General features: G+C 42.7%; 1 protein-coding gene across 2 annotated transcripts in view; it reads left to right on the forward strand.

Annotated features, from left to right (window-relative positions):
- si:dkeyp-50b9.1 overlaps positions 1-20355 on the forward strand; it is a 56367-nt gene that overhangs the window by 33224 nt on the left and 2788 nt on the right. The window contains exons 6-17 of one of the 2 annotated variants that reach the window (XM_007904680.2): positions 5245-5369; positions 6321-6382; positions 6980-7046; positions 8405-8489; positions 9037-9112; positions 10533-10601; positions 11586-11675; positions 12225-12355; positions 14665-14815; positions 16011-16084; positions 18000-18070; positions 18943-18976. In XM_007904680.2, coding sequence (XP_007902871.1) covers positions 5245-5369; positions 6321-6382; positions 6980-7046; positions 8405-8489; positions 9037-9112; positions 10533-10601; positions 11586-11675; positions 12225-12355; positions 14665-14815; positions 16011-16084; positions 18000-18070; positions 18943-18976 — 1035 coding nt within the window. The other variant, XM_007904681.2, reaches the window with a different exon arrangement.

The raw sequence follows: 20355 nt of genomic DNA on the forward strand, positions 1-20355 counted from the left end.
GAAGGATGAGATCAATAATGTATTACTCCATAGGGTAAGAATTTAGGGGAACCTGGGCAGAGTATTTGGTTTTTCCACATTCTTCCTTGGCTTGACCTGTGCCCAATAGAGTCTGATCACTTCAATACATTCATGATAAAGACATAGAAAGGCCAGCGATTATTACCCTGGTGTTTCAGGGTTATTACTGCAGTAAACTGTTGTTATCTGCAAAGAATCACAATTTGAAGAGTGAAACATGAGGTGGCAGCAAGATTATCTATTTTACTCAATGAATACTATAAATTAGGAAATATTCTTTGCTTTTGTACCTTTTTCTAATTCTACCTGATTATATTCACTGTTGAAACTCGGTGTCTGTTTTGCAGATGTTATTAAATAGGTCTGAAGATTAAAAACTTTAAACCTTTAGGTACTTAGAATTGAAACTGTTGAGTAAAATTTGATCTGTTAGAGATGGGTTTGTATATTGATAGATTTTGGCAATGTACACATTATGTATATAAATAAAGATTTTTGCATTAATCCCATTAATCCTTAATAAAATAGTTGGTCTTAATGATGGATTATGGGGCCATCTAGTGGTTAGATGTGGCTGTACGATATGACTGTTTCATTGATTTTTATTTTATTTCACCCGCAAAATAGTCAATTCACTTTACAGTATATTCTGCGAAGCTCTTTGAGATGTCTCAACAACGTGATAAGGCACTATATCATGCAAAGATTATTATTGACACTTTGAGAATACTACAATGGTAAACAACAAATGACACTAAACAAATGGTATAGCGCTCTTCACGTCAGAAAGACGTCCCAGATCGCTGGACAATCGGGGGTTTTGGACCCGAGCTGGGAGTTGGGGTCAGAAGGGAAGGAGGGCAGGGGTTGTGGGAGGGTGGCTGAAGGCAAGATCGAAGAGGAAGGTCTTCAGACGGGACTTGAAGGAGGCAAGAGAGGATGTGAGGCGGAGGGATTGCGGGATAGAGTTTCAGAGAGTGGGGACAGAGATGCTGAATGCCTGACCGCCAATGGTGGGGTGGGAAGTGCGGGGGACGTGAAGCAGGCTGGTGTCTGCCGAGCGGAGGGAGCCAACAGGCTGATGTGGGATTATGAGGTAGAAGAGGTAGAGGGAGCAAGGCCGTGGAGGGCCTTAAGGTAAGAACTAGGGTTTTGTACTCGATTCTCTGAGGAATGGGGTGCCAGTGAATCCGGGCAAGAACGGGGGTCATAGGTTCCCGGAGCCTGGTGCGGGAAAGGACACAAGGAAATAAATACCGTAACACTACTTTTAGAAAATTACTGGTAACCTAAAATATAGGTGTTCAGTAGAAAAGATGGAGGAAATATTGAGAGGAAATTCAGAAGATGGATTTGAATGTAAAGAGATTTAAGGTAATGCAATTTGGAACCGAAATTGATGAAGGATATGTATATGTTACAAAATTATGTCCATTAGCAGAGGTGATATCTTCTTCCGCCTATGGTAAAAGCTTCCCCCCCAATATCCTCACAAACGCCCTCTCATCTTTTGACCTTCTCTTCCTCTGGCCTTCCACCCACAGTGGTCCAGATGCAGCCATCAAGCTGCTAAACGATCACCTCTCCTCAACTTTCAATTCCCTCGTCCCCTTAAAACCAGGTCTATTTCCAAGCCTACCTGCTCCCCCGGTACAACAGTCATCTCCGCTCCCTCAAATCCCAAACCTGGTGCTCGAGTGCAGATGGCAGAAAACCGGCCTCGTGGTTCACCGCCAACTCACGACTACTGCTCCCCCTCTCAAGCCCAAACCGCCTTGTATTCACAAATCATTCACAAGGCCAAAGACAACCCTAAAATCCCTTTCTCCGTGCTCCAACTCACTTCAGACGCCAAGTGTGAAGAGGTCCTGGACTTGTTCATCACCAAGATCAACAACATCCACCTGGCTGCCTCCTTCCCCCCACATGTTCACCTACCACCCCACCCGTGCCTTCTTCAGTACCCTCCTCCTACCACGTACAGCACACACGCTACTCTCATTTCCCCCCATTTGTCCCGCCTCCCTTTCCCCCGCCATCACCAAGATGAAGCCCACCACCTGCTGCCTCGACCCCCTCCCCACCCAGCTTCTGGTCAGCAAACTCCCCCTTCTCTGCCCACTACTGGCTGATACAATCAACCACTCACTCTCCTCAGGCAAGAGAGGGCAAGAGGCAGAGAGATTGCGGAATAGAGTTTCAGAGTGTGGGGCCAGAGATGCTGAATGCCACTCCCCCTCAAAACAGCTGACAACAGCCCTTTCTTCAAAAAAAAACTATCCCCTATCTTTCCAACCTCACAAATTTCAGACCCATTTCAAACCTGCCAACTTTGCTCACACCTCTCCCTGCACTCCCTACTTGAACACCTCCAGTCTGGTTTTCTTCCTACCTACAGCAAAGACAGCTTTCGTCAAAGTAACAAATGATGTCCTCTTTCTCTGTGATCAGGGCTCCCTCTGCCTCCTCGTTCTGCTCAACCTCTCTGTCACGTTCGACACAGTCGATCACGCCATCCTCCTCCACCGCCTCTCCGCACTCCTCCACTTTAATGGGACCGCACTCACATGGTTCGAGTCTTACTTGACTACCTGCCAACAATATATCTCAGCCAACGGTTTCTTCTCCCATCCCTGCCCGGTCACCTGCGGGGTACCCCAAGTTCCATCCTTGGCCACCTTCTTTTCATCATTTACATGCTCCCTCTCGGTGATGTCATTCGCAGACAACTTCCACGTGTACATCAAGGCCTGGATGAGCGCAAATTCCCTGCAGTTGTACATCCGCAAGGCGGAAGCCATACCCTTTGACTCCCGTCAACATCTTTCCTCTGGGTTCCGAACACTTCAACCTTCCTGGGTTCTCCCTCAGATTCACTGTGCGCAATTTAGGCGTCAGGTTCGATCCACAGCTTCCTCCACTTCCGCCACATTGCCCGCCTCCGACCGTCCCTTACCACGACCGTCCCTTGCCCCAAATGCAGCCAAAATCCTTGTGCATGTGTTTGTTAGTTCCCGACTTGACTTTTCAAATGTCCTCCTCATTGGCCTCCCATACACAAAATTCAATTAATTCAGAGCTCCGCCGCCCCTGATAATAACCCGCACAGAACCCCAGACCCCATCACACCAGTCCTTGCCAGGCTGCACTTGGCTCCCAATTACTGAACGGATCGACTTCAAGATCCTCTCTTGTTTTCAAATCCAATCTCCTGTTCGTCCCTCGCCCCCATCAGCGGCCGTGCTTTCAGTTACTATACCCCGAAGCTCTGGAATTCCCACCCTCAATCTCTCCACCTTGCCCCCTCCCTCCCCGTTTTCAAATCCCAAAGACCTTTTTGATTGTGCTTACAGTCACCTCCCCCCTCCCTCTCCCCCTAAATCGTTGTCAGACTCCGCCACTGTTGAGCGCTCCAGGACTCTACCCCGTGTGAAGGGCACTATATAAATGTAAGTTGTTTTCGTTGTTGAAAAGGAATATGGGGTGTGACCATTGACCATACCCTTAAAATATCTGGTTGATGGGAAGCAGCTGTCTACAGAGCGAATCAAGGGAAGCGGCAGAATTGTTGTCAGCACAAGTTACACTAATTCTGTGTATAAATTTGGGTGGGAGGGGGGTGTCATTGTGTCACACACAGGTGAGTAAACTCTCACTGAGTCTTAAGCGTAGAACCTCCACCACAAGCCCAGATAGGTACAATTGTACATTGATTAGATTTCAGGTCCGGATATATCCGGTAATTGGGTTTGTTTCCACGCTGGCAGGCTGTCTATCCTGTCTTGTTCTCGGTAAAATCACATTAACTTTCTTTAGTCATTATTCTCAAATGAATTCCATGCCTGTCCTGGGGACAAGAATATGTTCTAAGGTCAGTTACTGCTCTGGGTGCTGCTCGGTGGATCCTCATTCTGACAGCGGATAAACAAATCAGAATAAACTGGAGAATGATTGAATGATTGCTCCTGTTTCACTAATTCAGCACATCTCCTGCAAAGCATGATTTTCAATACATTTCCAAAGTTCAGTTTTGGAGAAATGTGCTCAAATATAGGATAGAGAGTGTGAACTAAAGATGTTTAACTTGTTTTATCTTGGTCTGCTAGAGTAATGGGTGGCTTGTGGAAATGTATTGGCTGAAAAGCAAATGCATCAGTCTTCAGGCTAACTTGTGTTTGAGGAGCCAGTGTGAATGCTGATCAGTGATAGTTAGTCACATTTCAGAGGAGATTTTCAGATATCAGCTTTTCTATTAACTCCTGAACAAATAATCCCTTCAACCTCCATTGTGCTTTGAGCCTCTTCTTCAGATACTTATTGGTTCTTGGGTCAGGCAATAAATCTAACACGTGTATGTGTAGTTTGAAAGAAGATGACTCCCCCCCCCCCCCCCCCACTACTTCCACCCTTTTCGTTATTCAAAGGAATGTGTGGTTTCTTTGATCTTCGTTTCTGCTCTTTGGGAATGGCCCATATGCACATTTCACACACTGACTGAACTGCAGTTTGTATCTGGAGGCTTCATTGACAAAGCTCTGCTTTGCTCTGCTCACGATTTCTGAAGTCTTGCATGCAGCTATTAGCTGGAGTTAGATTAGAAGATCAGCCATGATTGAATGGCGGGGCAGGCTCGAAGGGCCGAATGGCCTACTCCTGCTCCTACATGTTATGTTATGTTAAATTGGTGATGCCAATCTTCATTGCTCCATCTGGTGAATAAAGGTGCTTTAGGTTGCGCCCACAAAATATACAATCAATTCACTTTACAATATATTCTGTGAAGCGCTTTGAGACGTCTCGAAGACGTGATAAGGCGCTAGATCAGATGCAAGGATTATCATTATTATTATTAGCTGACTGGCCACATAGTAATGAGCCTATCTACTCAGAACAACTTATTCGGTGAACAGACATTTATTAATGGATTGTAAATGGTCTGATGTAAGAAATGGGAAGGTCCACTCCCTCTATTGAGATTTCTCTTCTAGGTTCCTGTTGAATAGCGAAATCACAAGATTGATTTGGATGAAGAAGGCACTTGGGTCCAACTAATCTCATCCCTCCAGAGTGCCTTCCCTACCTTCAGTTCTCTGACTTTGCTATTTCCTTTGCATGAATAGTTTTCCCCATCCCCACTCTGGGGAGTAGCGGGTAGTATGCAAAATACAACTATGACTGAAATGACCCTGTCTAATCAGGGTGGGTGCTGTTTTGTTTCTATAGGTACTGAAGGATCCTGCAGTTGTTGGCAAGTACGATGCCTTGTTGGCTCACGCAGACAGCAGTGCGATAAAATTCTTCACTCACTGCGGCTTCAGCGATGATGTCATGTTAAACAGAAAATTTAAGTACGGTGTCTGTCTTCAAACATTCATACCACGTAGTGATGAGTAAATGCAAGTGGTTCTGATGCAAGGGGCAGATTCTTCTTTTGTCATACTTCTCTTCTGCACCCTTCTAATATCTTTGTGTTAACTCATCTGTTAGTTGCGTGCTGATTGATTGCTCCTCTTTGCTCAACATCTTTCATGTAATTTCTCCAGCTTGCGAATTATCGGCCTCTTCACTTTAAGTAACAAGTAGGGACCAACTTGCAGCCTTGAAACTGTATCTGCTGTCCTCCAAACAACACCTGTTAACTTTCACTTCACCAGTCCTAACATTCTTCACGTTTCCTCATTGTCAGTTCTGTTCTTTCTGTGAACTTTCAGCTTAGCAACTAGTAAGCGCTGCTGCTGTTCTTTCTTATTGTTCCAGCTGAAAGATCTGCAGAACCAAGTGACAATGAAGGAAAAATGTAAAGTGAGAACTTATCAATTGGTTTAAATATAAATCCTAAACCTATGAAAAAAAATGGTTTATGAAATGTTATTTTCAACTGCGATTTAGCTCTCTATTCTGGCTTTAGCCTAAATTAGAGGGGTCATTGTTTAATTTCTCTCCTATTTGTGTGTAAACAATCTTGAACAACTTTCTGCGGCTGAGAGTTGGCAGCATTAACACAGCGCACATTAACACATTGACACAGGAGTTGATCATATGGGAAGCAGCTGTGTTTCTGTAAAGGACGCTGCTAATTCAAGCTATGTTGTGTTGTTTGCACCAGCCATCCTAGATTTGGCTTGGTTTGATGTGGGAGTGCTGTGCCCAGAACTGATAATCCATCCTTTATATCTCTTTTTGTTTGTTTTCCCAAATTCTTCTTGCTCTTCTTACTCTCGCTGGGATACAGTTCCACCAATATCAGTGAGAGATTCAGAGCCTGACCTGTCTATTCTAAAAGATTGCTTTAATCACAGGGAATTTGAAGATGATTGGACATACAGCACCATGATGAGCTACTTCCCACCATTTTCTCTGGGTAAGTACTAGTTTATCATATTGCATACTTTCTTTCAAAATGAGCAATATATTTTAACACATTTGTCATTATCCTACCCCCTCCCTGATGTAGAATTCCATGACCAGGTTGTACAGACAATTCAGCTCCTGGAGAAAGAGTTCTACACATATATAATAATAATAATAATCCTTGCATTTGATATAGCGCTTTTCACGTCTGGAGGACGTCCCAAAGCGCTTCACAGAACACACTGTAAAGTGAATTGACTGTATATTTGTGGGCGAACGCGGCAGTCAATTGCGCACAGCAATGTCCCACAAACAGTAGTAGATTGAAAATGACCAATTTATTATTGTTTTTTGTTTTGGAGGGATTATTATTATTGCCCAAGGTTTCGCCCTCTGCCGGGAATTGAACTCAGGTCTCTCACATTTTGTGAGCAAAACAAAGCAGCCAAATGTGCACAGCAGTGTCCCACAAACAGTCGGGGATTGAGTGACCACATTTTTTTTGAAGGGATTATTACCTCCAAAAAAAGCGATCTGCCAATTGACTACCAACCGGGTTCCTAAAAAAGGTTTGAATCACTTCGTTCCATTTGTCTGTCTCTTTCAGGCAATAATACCACTTTCTGTGCCTTTCCTGTGGAAGAGAAGCAGATAAAACTGGAGTTGCAGCTCTGGTCAGTATATGTGTTTTTATTTGTATCTGTAGAAATACAGAATTGAACAATAGAGACTCTTCTAACAATTGTGACGTGTAAGATATGGGCAGTGAAAATGGGGTTTTTGTTCAGTAACCTGCTAGTTATTTACGGCCAGTTCTCCTGAAGTTCACTCAATGTCCTATATCGTTGATGTAGGCCAGGGGCCTCGAGCTTCTCAATCTCTGAACCTTTGAAAGTCGACCTGTTAAGTTTTCCCACATTAACATGAGAAGCTGGCACTAGTGCACACAGCTGCTTCCCTGATCAGGGTATCACAGGAGTAAAAGATCTAATCCACGGTATCATGGGAGATGTAGGCCAATTATGGGAGTGCACACACAGACCAGGCGCTTGCCAGGCTCGCAGGTAAGGTTTGTAATAATTGGATAGATCTTTGGACTTATGGAAATCCAAAAGTAGATCCTCCTCCTAAAAGGGCTGGAGACCAGTGATGAAGGCTAAGAGCTATTCTGCTCCATTTTCTAAACTTAGGGAATATGTCACTCTACGTTTATAAATTACTAATGCCATTTTATATTTATAATTAATTTTAGATTTATAATGTAATTTAATGTTATATTTATAATGTAAAATTTGCATTATTTATATGCTCGTGATGACAAATTCCAAAAGCTCAGCAAACGGTGCAGAAAAGTCGCCAATAATTTTCTATTTTCCAAAATAATTCAATACAAAATTGAATATTTTAAAGGAATATTGTTTAAGTGTGGGAGTGCAAACACTAGACAAAACCACTTAAAAAAAAGCAAATGAAATTCTAGTTTTCATATATAGAGGAATTGAAGGGAACGGAGGTAATGTTAAATTTGGACAAAATATTGATTAGGCTGAAGTTGGAGAATTGGGAGGCTTGAAACATTGGGACTGTTTCTGAACAGAAGGTTTGTTGGGGAGAAGGGAAATCTATTGGAGTTTTCTAAACAATTAATGTTTTTCATTAACTTAATTCGAGAAAATATCTTTCCTCTGGCAAATCAGCAATGTGAGAGCATCAATTGAGAATGATCACAGAAGAAAAATAGAAGGGTTAAAATATTTTTTTTACAAAGGGCTTGTAAGAGCAATTACCACAAGTGACTGCTGAAGCCAAGACTTAGCACCAGCACAGAGACATTGGGCTGAACCTTCTCCTTCTGTGCTATTAAACATTCTGTTTTGCGACTAAAACATTTTAATGAAAGAACATTTAAAGTTACAAAGAGAATGAATTGACTGAAGGTTGTGAAGGTTAGCTTTTTCCTGTCCTATCTCTGTACAGGTCTCTGATATTACTAGTTTCTCTGAGACACCAAATCATGTGCTTTTTTTTGTAGGGGAGAGAAGTCACTCGCTGCCTATCAGGCGCAGGCTATTTGCATGACTAAAATGTTGAATGAAATCACAGCCTTGAGAACTCAGGTAGGTTTCATATTATAGCAACATTATTGTGATATTATCCAGCCAACACAAGGCAGAAATCCTGTGGAACTGACACTAGGTTGGGAATGGGGTTAGTACATTCCACCAGAACACAGTACAAACTATCTTTCATTCTCCTCCACAGCTTCCTCTGTGCACTGCAAGATTAACCTAGTTAACCAACGGGGGAGAATAAAAAGGGTGCAGCCCTTTAATCCGTTTTGGTGCTGGAGCTTTCATGACTTTGACATTATTCCTGGCAGAATCTCTCTTGTCTTATACTTTTTATGTATTCAGCAACCCATGTGGGGTTTTGAGTTTAAAAGAGCTCCTAAAAGTATTAACCATAATAACCAATCATCTGTTTGTGCCCAGAGACTATTTGGTTGGATTGGGTTCATCTTGAAACAAAAAATTGTATTGTGTGTGAAGAGAATTGTTTGTACTTGAAGGGTTTGCAACACACTGAAAGATTAAGGTAATGGAATATGAGCTGGTGAACTGTTGGTGACTTAACAGTGGATGATGTGTTTCTTCTTGTGTACAGATTGCCTCTCAGAAAGAGCTGATTGATTCACTGACCTCTGATCTGGAGAGGGCTCATGATATGAATTTGCAGATTGGTGAGTCTCTGGCTCTATTCCCATCTATGCATCTGCACAGTGGTATTGGTTATGTTTGGACCACCCTGGCAGTTAGGGTTTTCGTTTACAACGATAAGGAAACGTCTATAGCCTATGTGTTTCCTTTGGATTGGTGGGATGTCAAGATGTCTTGAAGCGCTTTGCAGAATACACTGTAAAGAATATTGACTGTGTATTTTGTGAGTGAAACACAGCAGCCGATTGAGCACAAACAGTTGGGGACTGAATGACCCAATTTTGTTGAGTGCAATTTCACTGATGCAACTCAAATCTTTAAGCAGTTATGAATGCAATGTGTGCCTCACAATAGATTACTTTTGAATATGCATCCTCCTATAGACATATTATCTGCCAAATTAATTACACATAGTTGTCAGTAATATAACTGAATTGATTATACTTTAATCCCACATCAACACCAATTAGTGAGGCTGCTGAGTATTGAATTTTCTCCCCTGCTATTCTAGAGATGTTTGAGGACTATAAATTGAAGAAGATGTGCTAGCAGCCTATTCTGCTAGGGGGACCTACTATCCCCCTACTTACCTGCCCGTACCCTCCGTTCCTCTGGCTCCGGTCTGCTCCACATCCCCCATCCCAACCGCCCTACCATCAGTGGCCGGGCCTTCAGCCTCTCAGCACCGAGGCTCTGGAACTCTATCCCCCAGTGCCTTCGCTGCCTCCTCCCTTTCCTCCTTCAAGGCCGGTCTCAAGACCTTTCTCTTTGACCATGCCTTCAGCTCCCCTCTCGACTCTCTACCCCCTTCCCTTCCCTCCCCTCACCCTGACCATTTCCCCCCTGCTTGGGTCCCGACCCAACTGTCCAGCGCCTTGGGACGTCCTCCCAACGTGAAAGGCGCTCTATAAATGAAATCTTGTTGTTTTATTCGTCTGTGGACTACATCACATCCTTTGGCATTCACCCAGTCACACATGTGATTTGTGGCAGGAGTCAATAGACTGATTATGAGCAGGATGGCTATTTTTTTCCCCCTTCCCTAGCCCAGGGGTGCTGCAAACCCCACCCACCACCATTTTTACTTTGAGTATGTGGCTTGGCATAGTTTAGGAATTCAACCTGGGATTTTCCTAATCTAATCGTTCCTTTTCATACTTTATCTAACTGAACCACTGGAACATCCAAAATACTGTTATAGTGAAGTACATTTAGAAACCCATAAAAAATGTAATTCACTGATGCAACTCAAATACTTCAGCATTTATGAATGTAATATATGCCTCACAATAGGTTACTTTTATATACAGTACATCCCCTGATAGAAATATTATCTGTCAAAGTAGTTTGTCAGTAATGTAACTGAATTGATTATATTTTAATTCCATATCAATATCAATTAGTGAGGTTGCCGACTATTGAATTTTCTCCCTTCTATTCTAGAGAAGAAGTTCCTGGACTACAAAGTGAAAAAAAACAGAGAAATACTGCAATTGAGCAATATAACCACAGGTACACAAAAGCGTTGGTCCAGGCTGATTCTTGCCAGCAAGGTAACCAACACTGACTTAAACAAAACCCAGCCTTGCAGTATGGGATACCATCACCATAATAATACTGCCATTATTCTTAATATCTTTTAAATATTGTAATCTGGTTGCTGGCTGAACCTTCTGAGCATGCAATGCTACTTTAACTGGGAGCTGCTTGACCTGCGAAGCATGGGGTCAGCAACATGAAATAACACAACAGCAACAAATTACATTTGGGGTTGTGCGGCTTTGGATAAACTCCCAGATGGCACAGTTCCCCAACAACAATGATATTATTGAGTAGTGAAGCAGTCCTGGGATCTGCTGAGCATCATTTATTAATGCTTGTATTATTTTCTATTACGACAATTTGCATTTATTTTCTATTACAACAACAAGCATCCTCACGTGGGGTGCTTGGAGCGCTTAGCAGCAGTGGAGCTTAATATGAGTCAGAGAGTGGAGTTGACGGTAGGCAAGGTGGAGGGATTGAGGGAGAAACTTCCAAAATCTTAGGGCATAGTGGGTGACAGTATGGCCGCCAATGGTGGAGCACAGGGGACAAGGGACACACAGGAGACCGAAGCCAGCTGAGCGAACGGGACGTGGAGCAGAGTGGGATATAAGTCTGCTGGGGAGGTAGGGAGGTACCAGGACTTGAAATGATTTGTACATGAGTGTAAAAATCTGGGGGATTACTTTGAAGGGGTTGGATAGTCCAGCTACCTTTTGTTCAAAATCTTCCTTTTACTGTAGCCATTTGTGTATATAATTTGGCTGTACATGCTGTGCAGAACCTTTAATCTGAACTGGGTTATGTAAACTAAATTATATATGAAAACAAGCATCAAACTAGGAATTGGCGGCCACTAGGCAGGCAACTGAATCACATAATCCAGATAAAACGTTTACTAACAGCTGCTATTGTCTAATTCTGTTTTCTCATACCCACCACCTTTATTAGAATTTGATTTGAGTCTCGGCGGTAAATGTCTGACTGACACAGACCATCTGCAGCACACAATAGATAGCAGTGACATACAGAGCTCCCACAGTGAGTAATTTTCAGCTTTCCTTAGCCTATTTTCTCCATTGTTTTTGCACTGAAAGCAGCTCGCTTCTTTGAGCACTGAAGTGTGAGATAGTAAGGACGCCTCGTTTATATTCAAACTTCTAACTTGTACATGAAAAATTGAGATGGCTATGCTTTTATTAAAATGGACATAAACCATTAAATTCTTGACTTAATTTTATTTCTGAATATTTTCAAGAATAAATGACTTGGGAATGAGAACTCTGCCTGTACGGTCAATTAATCGGAGGGAGGGAGGGATGGCTTACAGACCTCCTGAGGGGGAAAAAAAACGATATTTCCAAGTATTCCTATTGGTTGGGCTTCCATGAGTTAAATGCCCTCCCATGGCTGTACGCACAGAGCAAACAATATATCTGTAGGCTTCTCTGACAGGGACATTACCACAACGTATCAGCGGGATTGTATTCTACGTAGGAAGACTGATGTTCTCTGTTGTTGGGGCAACACCTGATATTTGGATAGCAGATGTCTGTGAACTGTCCTAAGTCCATGTCTCTGATTGTGCAGAGGATGACAGCTTAGTGAAGTGGAGCTCAGCTGTGGATGAGTACAAACTGATTGAGCAAGGTTTTGCTGACAGTATGAAGAAAGAATCAGGACTGATAAACAATCAGTTTGAAGTGGCAGCTCTCCTTAAGGTAAGCTACATGACATGAATTGAACAAGCACCTGTAATTAATGTTTGTTTTTCAAAATTGCAGGCATGGTGATTAAAGAACCCAGAATGGAACTTTACTGAATACCTCATTACCGAATACCTCAAATGGCGGATTCTGTAAACTTTTCACTTCACTGAGGTGATATCACTGTCCACCACATACAAACTGTAGCACAAACTGTCCCAAAGGAAATGAGGCCATTCAGCAGCAATGCAACATTGCCCAGTGTCATTGGAACTAGTTACTGTCTAATCATTTTAATAAATGAAGCCCTGGCAAATAACATAGAGTCATGACGAGATACAACGGGCATCAAGAGGTTCAGAGGAAGTTTACAAGAGGAGATCACCAGCTGATCTCTGAGATAAGAGTTTACCCTTGTAAACACTTCTATGTGTGACCGATCCATTTGTTAACTGAAATTCAATTGTCTATTACCAGGAATTAACCCTATCAACCCTATTATACCCTATAGGTATACTGCTCTTGGTTGACTTTCCTGTAATTCCCATATAAGTTACCATATATATGTTTACCACTTTTGTGATGATGAACCTTTTCTTATAGTCATTTATTCTTAGACCATGTTTAATCCCTCCTACCCTGCATATTATTTTCTCCCCTTCTCGTCTAAAGGAGTTGGTCCACATTGGAATACAGTTTCATGAACACTAGAAGCCCACTGTTTCCTAATCCATGTAGCCATTTTTCAAGTATAAAACTGGACAGCGAGTTTCAGCCAACAAGCTGCTTAACCATAGAAGGCATTAGAATCAAGGGCATTTCTGTCCTCCCCTGGCATTCACACATACACACAGACTTTACAACAGGGAGTCAACCTCAACAACAACTTGTATTTATATAACCTCTTCACGCAGGTTAGCATCTCAGAGCATTGCACAGTAGCTGGTGGGTTGGCTGCCAAGCTGAGGAAATGACCATAGATGTGATTGAAGATTTTTAAGCTAGATAAAGAGGGAGCAAGACGGGGGAATTGAGGCAGAGAGTTGCTGGGATTAGCGGCATCGTGGCTGAAGTCACGGTCGCTAGTGGTGGCTCGGAGTGGGGGGTGGGAGGGGGAGGTGACAAGACACACTGTAAGATTATGTTAGCTGACTGGAGTGTCCAAAACAAATCCAGCTAATAGAAGAAGGTTTCTCTGAGAAAGGTAAAAGTATCAAAACTGTACCGGAGAGGTAGTAATAAAATACTTACATTTGATTAACACATTGAACCAACTTTACAGTTAATTGTTTAACCTCAGGTCGCTGAAACTCTTGTTCATGCCTTCATCACCTCCAGGCTATACTTTGCAAACCCCCTGCTTGTCGGGCTTCCCAACTCCTCCCTCCACAGGCTGCAGATAATCCAGAACTCTGCAGCCCATGTCCTCTCCCGCACCAAACTCCGTGATACCATCTCCCCCATTCTCGCTTGACTCCATTGACTCCCTATCCTTCAGAGGATCCAGTTCAAGATCCTGGTCCTCACCTACAAAGCCCTGCATGGCCTCACCCCACCCTACCTCTGCGACTTCCTAACCCCCTACCAACCTGTCCACTCCCTCCGCTCAGCCGGCTCCGGCCTGCTCCACGTTCCCCGACCCACCCGGGAGAGCCTTCAGCCACTCTGGCGGAAGAGCCTTCAGCCACTCTACCCCCAACCTCTGGAAATCCATCCCTCAATCACTCCGCTTCACCCCCTCCTTAGCCTCCTTCAAGTCCTGCCTCAAGACCCTCCTCTTCGACCATGCCATCAGTCACCCCCTTGCCCTCCCCTCCCCTCCCTGACCCCAGCTCAGGTCTGAAATGCTGTACACTGTTCAGCGCCTTGGGACTTCCTCCCGACGTGAAAGGCGCTATATAAATGTAATTTTGTTTTTTTCTCCTCTAAGTGTCATGGCAGTTGTTATTGAAGCCTAAAGTGGCAGCTCATGATTGAACAGTGAATCATTGAACAGTGATGGGGAATAGCAATGCTTTCTATCTGTCTATCCTGTATCCTCTTCCTCCTTTCCTAGTAAGAAGAGACTGAGACCAGTCTAATAACCACGTCTGCCCTGGCTGAGATGAGCTCATTTGACATGGATAAGTGATTGAATTGATAAACAGTCATGGTTTGTGTGTAATTCATCACCACAACATATTTACCGTTCAAACCCTTAACTGTCCAGTGCCTTGGGACATCCTCCTGACATGAAGCATGCTATATGAACATTCAGGGGAGCCAAGCTTAATTTTTGTAATTTAAAAAAACGACATATACAACAATTTCCCTTTTATTTTTAGGCAAATCTCCGCAAGGAAACTCGGTGTTTGATAGAAAGCTGCATGACCAACATGGTAGAGCCCATGTACAGAACCACATTGTATTACTGTGGGGGACTGGAGTGTCCGAAGCGAATCCAGCTAATAATGGAAGAAGGTTTCTCTGAGGAAGGTGAGAAGGATATCAACATCATGTGCAGTAAAGGCAATAATAAGATACTTACATGTTTATAATGTTTATCACCTTGAAACATTGCAAAACACTTTACGATTACCGTAGTCATTCTCATTCCCTCCAATTGTGATTGTGATGGCAATTGATATGAAGCTGAATGTACCAGGAACGTCCCACAAACAGTAATGACACAAATGACCAACAGAACCATTCTAGTGAATTTGGATAAGGGAGGGATTTTTACGACACTGGGAGAACTACCTACTCTTCAAATTAGTGTCTTAGGATCTTTAACATCTGCCTCAACCACTAATATTCCTGTAGCTCAGTGGTTAGAGCACTCGCCTTGCAAGCGAGACACCTGGGTTCAATTCCAGGCAGAGGGCGAAACCTTGGGCAAGTTTCCTTACTCCACACAGAGCCTAATAATAATCCCTCCAAAACCAAAAACAATAATAAATTGGTCATTTTCAATCCACGACTGTTTGTGAGATACTGCGCAATTGGCTGCCGCGTTCGCCCACAAATATACGGTCAATTCACTTTACAGCATATTCAGTGAAGCGCTTTGAGACGTCGAGAAGACGTGAAAAGCGCTGTATCAAATGCAAGGATTATTATTATTTATTATAATATGGGCAGATGGGGTTGTATCTTAACTTTATCTTAACAGTAGGACATCATAACGTCACATTAGTCTATTTTATACACCTATAGAACGCCAGTTGGCTCTTATGTTAGGAGTTTGTTAGTGTTCTCTTGCAAAAGCTTTGTTGATGAGTTTAACAACTGAGAAGGAGAACTATAACTACCCTAAGCTGTATGCATCAGGAGTTTACTTAATGGTGAAATTGTGTTCATGTGTCACTGGGGTATCTGTGTGCACATTTTAACTGAAATGTTTTGTGTGAATGTGTTGGTGAGGAACTGTGCCTGGCATGTTATTATCAGTGAGTACACTATCTGCTCAGCCTGATCACATTCAGTGAGAGTGCCCTGGGATTGCAACTGATGTGCAACTCTTATTAAAATTGAATATTGTGACTTATTTGCCAAATTGCAAATTACAAAATCTGTGATTCTACTCCAGATAACTACACAAAGAGGGTACTCTCCTCCTAGGAAGATTTGTCTCTAGTCCCTGGTGATTTCTGATACAACAGCAACTGATTTTACTTTTTTTTGTCTGTAGATTTCACTGATGGGATATATGGACAAGGGCTGTACTTCTCCCCCAATGGCTTCACTGCCTCTTTGTTCTCAGTGGTGAGTAACTGGATTAAAAAAAGAGATTTAATGCTTTCTATACGAGTGTGCGTGATTTGGTCTGCTATTTAATCTGATAAAAGAGTGAAATGCATTGGAGAGAGAAATAAAAATCACAGTGATTGTATTTAGTTCCACTGTTTATCAATGTTTCTGTACTAATTCCATTTGGGATGAAATTATATTGGAGTTAAACCCTGGATGTTCAGCAGTCACTTTGCATTGGTTATATTTTATAAAAATCTTATTTTTTAGCCGCCCCCCCACCACAGCCTCTCAAGCTCTAAAGTCTAACACTATTCATATTAACATTACAAACCCTGGGTATTTTACTGAACACATACATGTTTAACCCTGTACAGGTCATGACAGAATTTCAATAGTACGGATGCTTTTGTGCACATTATCAATCTAGGACCGGGAAAGATTCCAATCTGATTAAATTCTTGTCAAGCCATCCCTGCACCAGACTTATCTTCTTTAAACCAGGAAACATTGCACTTCAGGGGAATCACTGGAATGGGATCGGCGGCTTTTTTCCCTGACACAAGTGATGAATCTGATTGTTAGCTCTATTGGAGCATCTCCCACCTTATTTTACAACTTTATTTTTCTCTTTAAAAAAGAGCATTTTAATTAATAAAGCAATATTTTCTATGTAGTTAATAGAACATTTTGATTCAACCTGAAGGGCTGAATCAAAATCAACCTTTAAGGTTGAAAGGTTGAATCAACCTTTAAGGAAAAACTAAATACGATTCTTGCACTGGGAGAAATAAATAATAATAAATTGTACATGGGACAGCAGAGAAGGTGTGAGAGAAATAATAATTCTACATTATACACTCTTGAGTTAAACCCTGCTGATACGATGAAAAAAAACAGATCGCTGGGAACACTCAGCAGGTCAGGCAGCATCTACGGAGAAAGGAAAGTGAGTCAACGTTTCGGGTCCACGACCCTTTGTGAAATGATGCTCATTCAAAGCATTCCATTCACTGAACCATAATATAAAATATTAAGTTCAACATATTTTCATTTTGAGAACATTGTCCTCTTGATGAAAACAACAATTGCAATAATCATGCAGGATTGCTTCTCGGAACACTGCACTGAGCAAGGGAGAAGGGGGAGGGGGTGGTGACTACATGCACAATTGGAGAAGTAGTCTTATGGCGTGATTTAAAGATAGATAAGGTGGGGGAGGAGCACAAGGCGGGGGAATTAAGGCAGGGAGTTCCAGAGGTGAGAGTCCTGTAGCTCAGTGGTTAGAGCACTCGCTTTGCAAGCAAGAGACCTGAGTTCAATTCCAGGCAGAGGGCGAAACCTTGGGCAAGTTTCCTTACTCCACACACTAATAATAATAATCCCTCCAAAACCAAAAACAATAATAAATTGGTCATTTTCAATCTACGACTGTTTGTGGGACATTGCTGTGCGCAATTGGCTGCCGTGTTCGCCCACAAATATACAGTCAATTCACTTTACAGTGTGTTCTGTGAAGCGCTTTGGGACGTCCTCCCGACGTGAAAAGCGCTATATCAAATGCAAGTATTATTATTATTATTAAGTAGCTGAAGTCATGATCGCAGATGGTGACTTCTTATCAAAGATAACATGGGAAAAGTGTTCAAGAAAACAATACAGCTGTAATGAGCAACAATTTCACTCTGCTGCAGGTGATGCAGTGAAGTTGTTTTCTTATCGAGGCAGTAATGTAGGAAGGGCTTTCTCACCTCCATGTGCCTATGTGCAGAGACCTCTGGTTCTCTTCCCTGCTCTTAGGTAAACGTTGTGATGTGCGATGTGTGATAGGCCAGGAAAGAGCTGCCGTGCATAGTGATACTCTGGTTAACCATGTGGTTGGATTTCAGTGTCAAGAGATTATACTGCAGAGGTTTGTTTTTGTCCTCAGCCCGGCTCCATCCTTGTGGCGAATGTTTGCATTGGGAATACAGAGACTGTGATGACCAAGAACAGAGAAAGGTATGTTCTGGAAATTCTCTAAAATGTAGGGAGGTTTTTAAGGTTGTGAGAGTACTGTTTATTTGCATTCAATTGCAATGCTTCTGGAGGTTGTCTTGACCCTGCAATGTGGTGCAAAGGGTGACTCCTCCCGTGGATTGACAATATAGTATTGGTTCTGTTCCCCCTCCTCCACGCATCCCATCCACGAGGGTGCAATGGCAGGTATGACTTATTCATAGCTCTGGAAGGAGGTCTAATGGAAGTTACCACCATTTAATAAAGGCTATATGAGCCTGCCTTTCTGATCTATCTTCTTGTAAACAGTAGGATTCTGGATCTACGGGCTTCTGGGGGTATGCATTCTAATATTCTCGTTCTTGTTTTGAAAGCCCTCCATGGTCTTGCTCTTCTTTAACTCTGTGACCTACTAACACCTTACCAACCTCCCAGCTCCCTCCACTTGATGGGCACAGGCCTGCTGCATGTCCCACCATCAGCAGTCAGGCCTTCAATCTTCCTGCTCTCATCCTCTGGAATTCCATCCCGGAATCCCTTCGCCTCGCCCCCTCCCTTGTCTCCTTGAAGGCCCGTCTCAAGAGCTTCCTCTTTGATCGTGCCTTCAGTTATCCTCCTAATCCCTCGACTCCAAACCCACTTCAGGTGCAAACCCTTGACTGTCCAGTACCTTGAGACATTGTCCTGACATGAAACATGCTGTATAGATGCAATGTGTAGTGGTTGTTGTTTTTGACTCACTTTCACTGGTTTATTTTAAAGTTGTCAGATTCCAGCCATAAATTCATAAACGTGCTTTTCACTTTGTCGCCTGCAGCTGAATGAAATCATTGCTCGGGTGCGTTGTTCTCAATAAAGTGTCTCTTGTGTTTCAGAAACTCTCCATCCAAAGGCTTTGACTCTATTCTGGTAAGTGCTTGATGATTCAGACATTACGGGAGGGTATATAATGAAAAGTTAACTATTATTCCCTATGTCTAGTGTAGTTAATATTCTGTGTGTTTATTTCTGGCATAACCAGCAAACTGCAGGAAATTAGAAATTCTGTGATAAATGTGAGCTCTAAACCTTCCTCCTGATTTTATCTGCAGTTTAACTATCTCAATCAAATCAGATTTTCAGTAATTATCAAAAAATACAGCCAACTAATATACTACATGTGTGATGTAGGGCACCTAGATGGGGGAGGCAAATGGTGGGGCGAGCGAGACGGGGGATGTGAAGCAGGCCGGAGCCTGCTGAGCAGATGGAGCGGGCAGGATGGTAGGGTGTTAGGAGGTCACAGAGGTAGGGTGGAGCAAGACCATGGAGGGCTTTGATGGTGAGGACCAGGATCTTGAACTGTATCTCCTGTGTGATGGGAAGCCACTGTAGTCTCCACGCAGGTAGCGTTTCACCAGCACAAGGTGGTACTGGGCGGTTTACAGTCTACCCTCACCCCATCATCATAACAGCAATAATAAATATCCTTCTATCTGGTAATATAAATAAATAAATCTGGTAATATAAATAAACAATAATAAATTGGTCATTTTCAATCCATGACTTTGTGGGACGCTGCTGTGCGCAATTGGCTGCCACGTTCGCCCACAAATATACAGTCAATTCACTTTACAGTATATTCTGTGAAGCGCTTTGGGACGTCTGTAAGACGTGAAAAGCGCTATATCAAATGCAAGGATTATTATTATTATTAATATCATCTTTCATGTTTGGAAAAGCACTTCACAGGAGATACTGTAAAGTGTGGTGACTATATTTTGTGACAGCCAATTTGCATGTAGCAATGTCCACTAACAAGTGACCAATTTTATCTGGGGGATTGTTGGCCAAGACACAAGGAGTAACTCCCTTCTCTTTTCGAATAATGCCAAGTGATCAGGAGGTAAACAGGACCTTGATTTAACATCTCATCAGAAAATGCACTGCACCTCCAGCAATGCAGGAACCCCCCAGTGTCATTTTAGGCATATGAAGTCAAAGTCCCAATCTGGGGTCTAATCCCGCAATGTTTCGACTTGGGCAAGAGTGCTACCAAATGAGCCAGCTGACATGATCATTTTTCTATTTAGCTCAGTGATTTGTCATAGTAATTGGTGTTCCAACCCAAATATCAAAACGTTGAGAAGTTTAAAACAAAGTTGAGCAACTCTTTAGTTAAAAAGAGAAAGGAGTTTCTCCCGGTGTGCTGGCCAGCAGTCCCTCAAATAAAATTCACTTCATGACTATTTGTGGGACGCTGCTGCGTGCAGATTGGCTGCTGGGTTCTCCCATGAAACAGTCACTGC

Source organism: Callorhinchus milii, unplaced genomic scaffold, assembly GCF_018977255.1.
Source record: "Callorhinchus milii isolate IMCB2004 unplaced genomic scaffold, IMCB_Cmil_1.0 Scaffold14, whole genome shotgun sequence".
Taxonomy (NCBI): Eukaryota; Metazoa; Chordata; class Chondrichthyes; order Chimaeriformes; family Callorhinchidae; genus Callorhinchus; species Callorhinchus milii.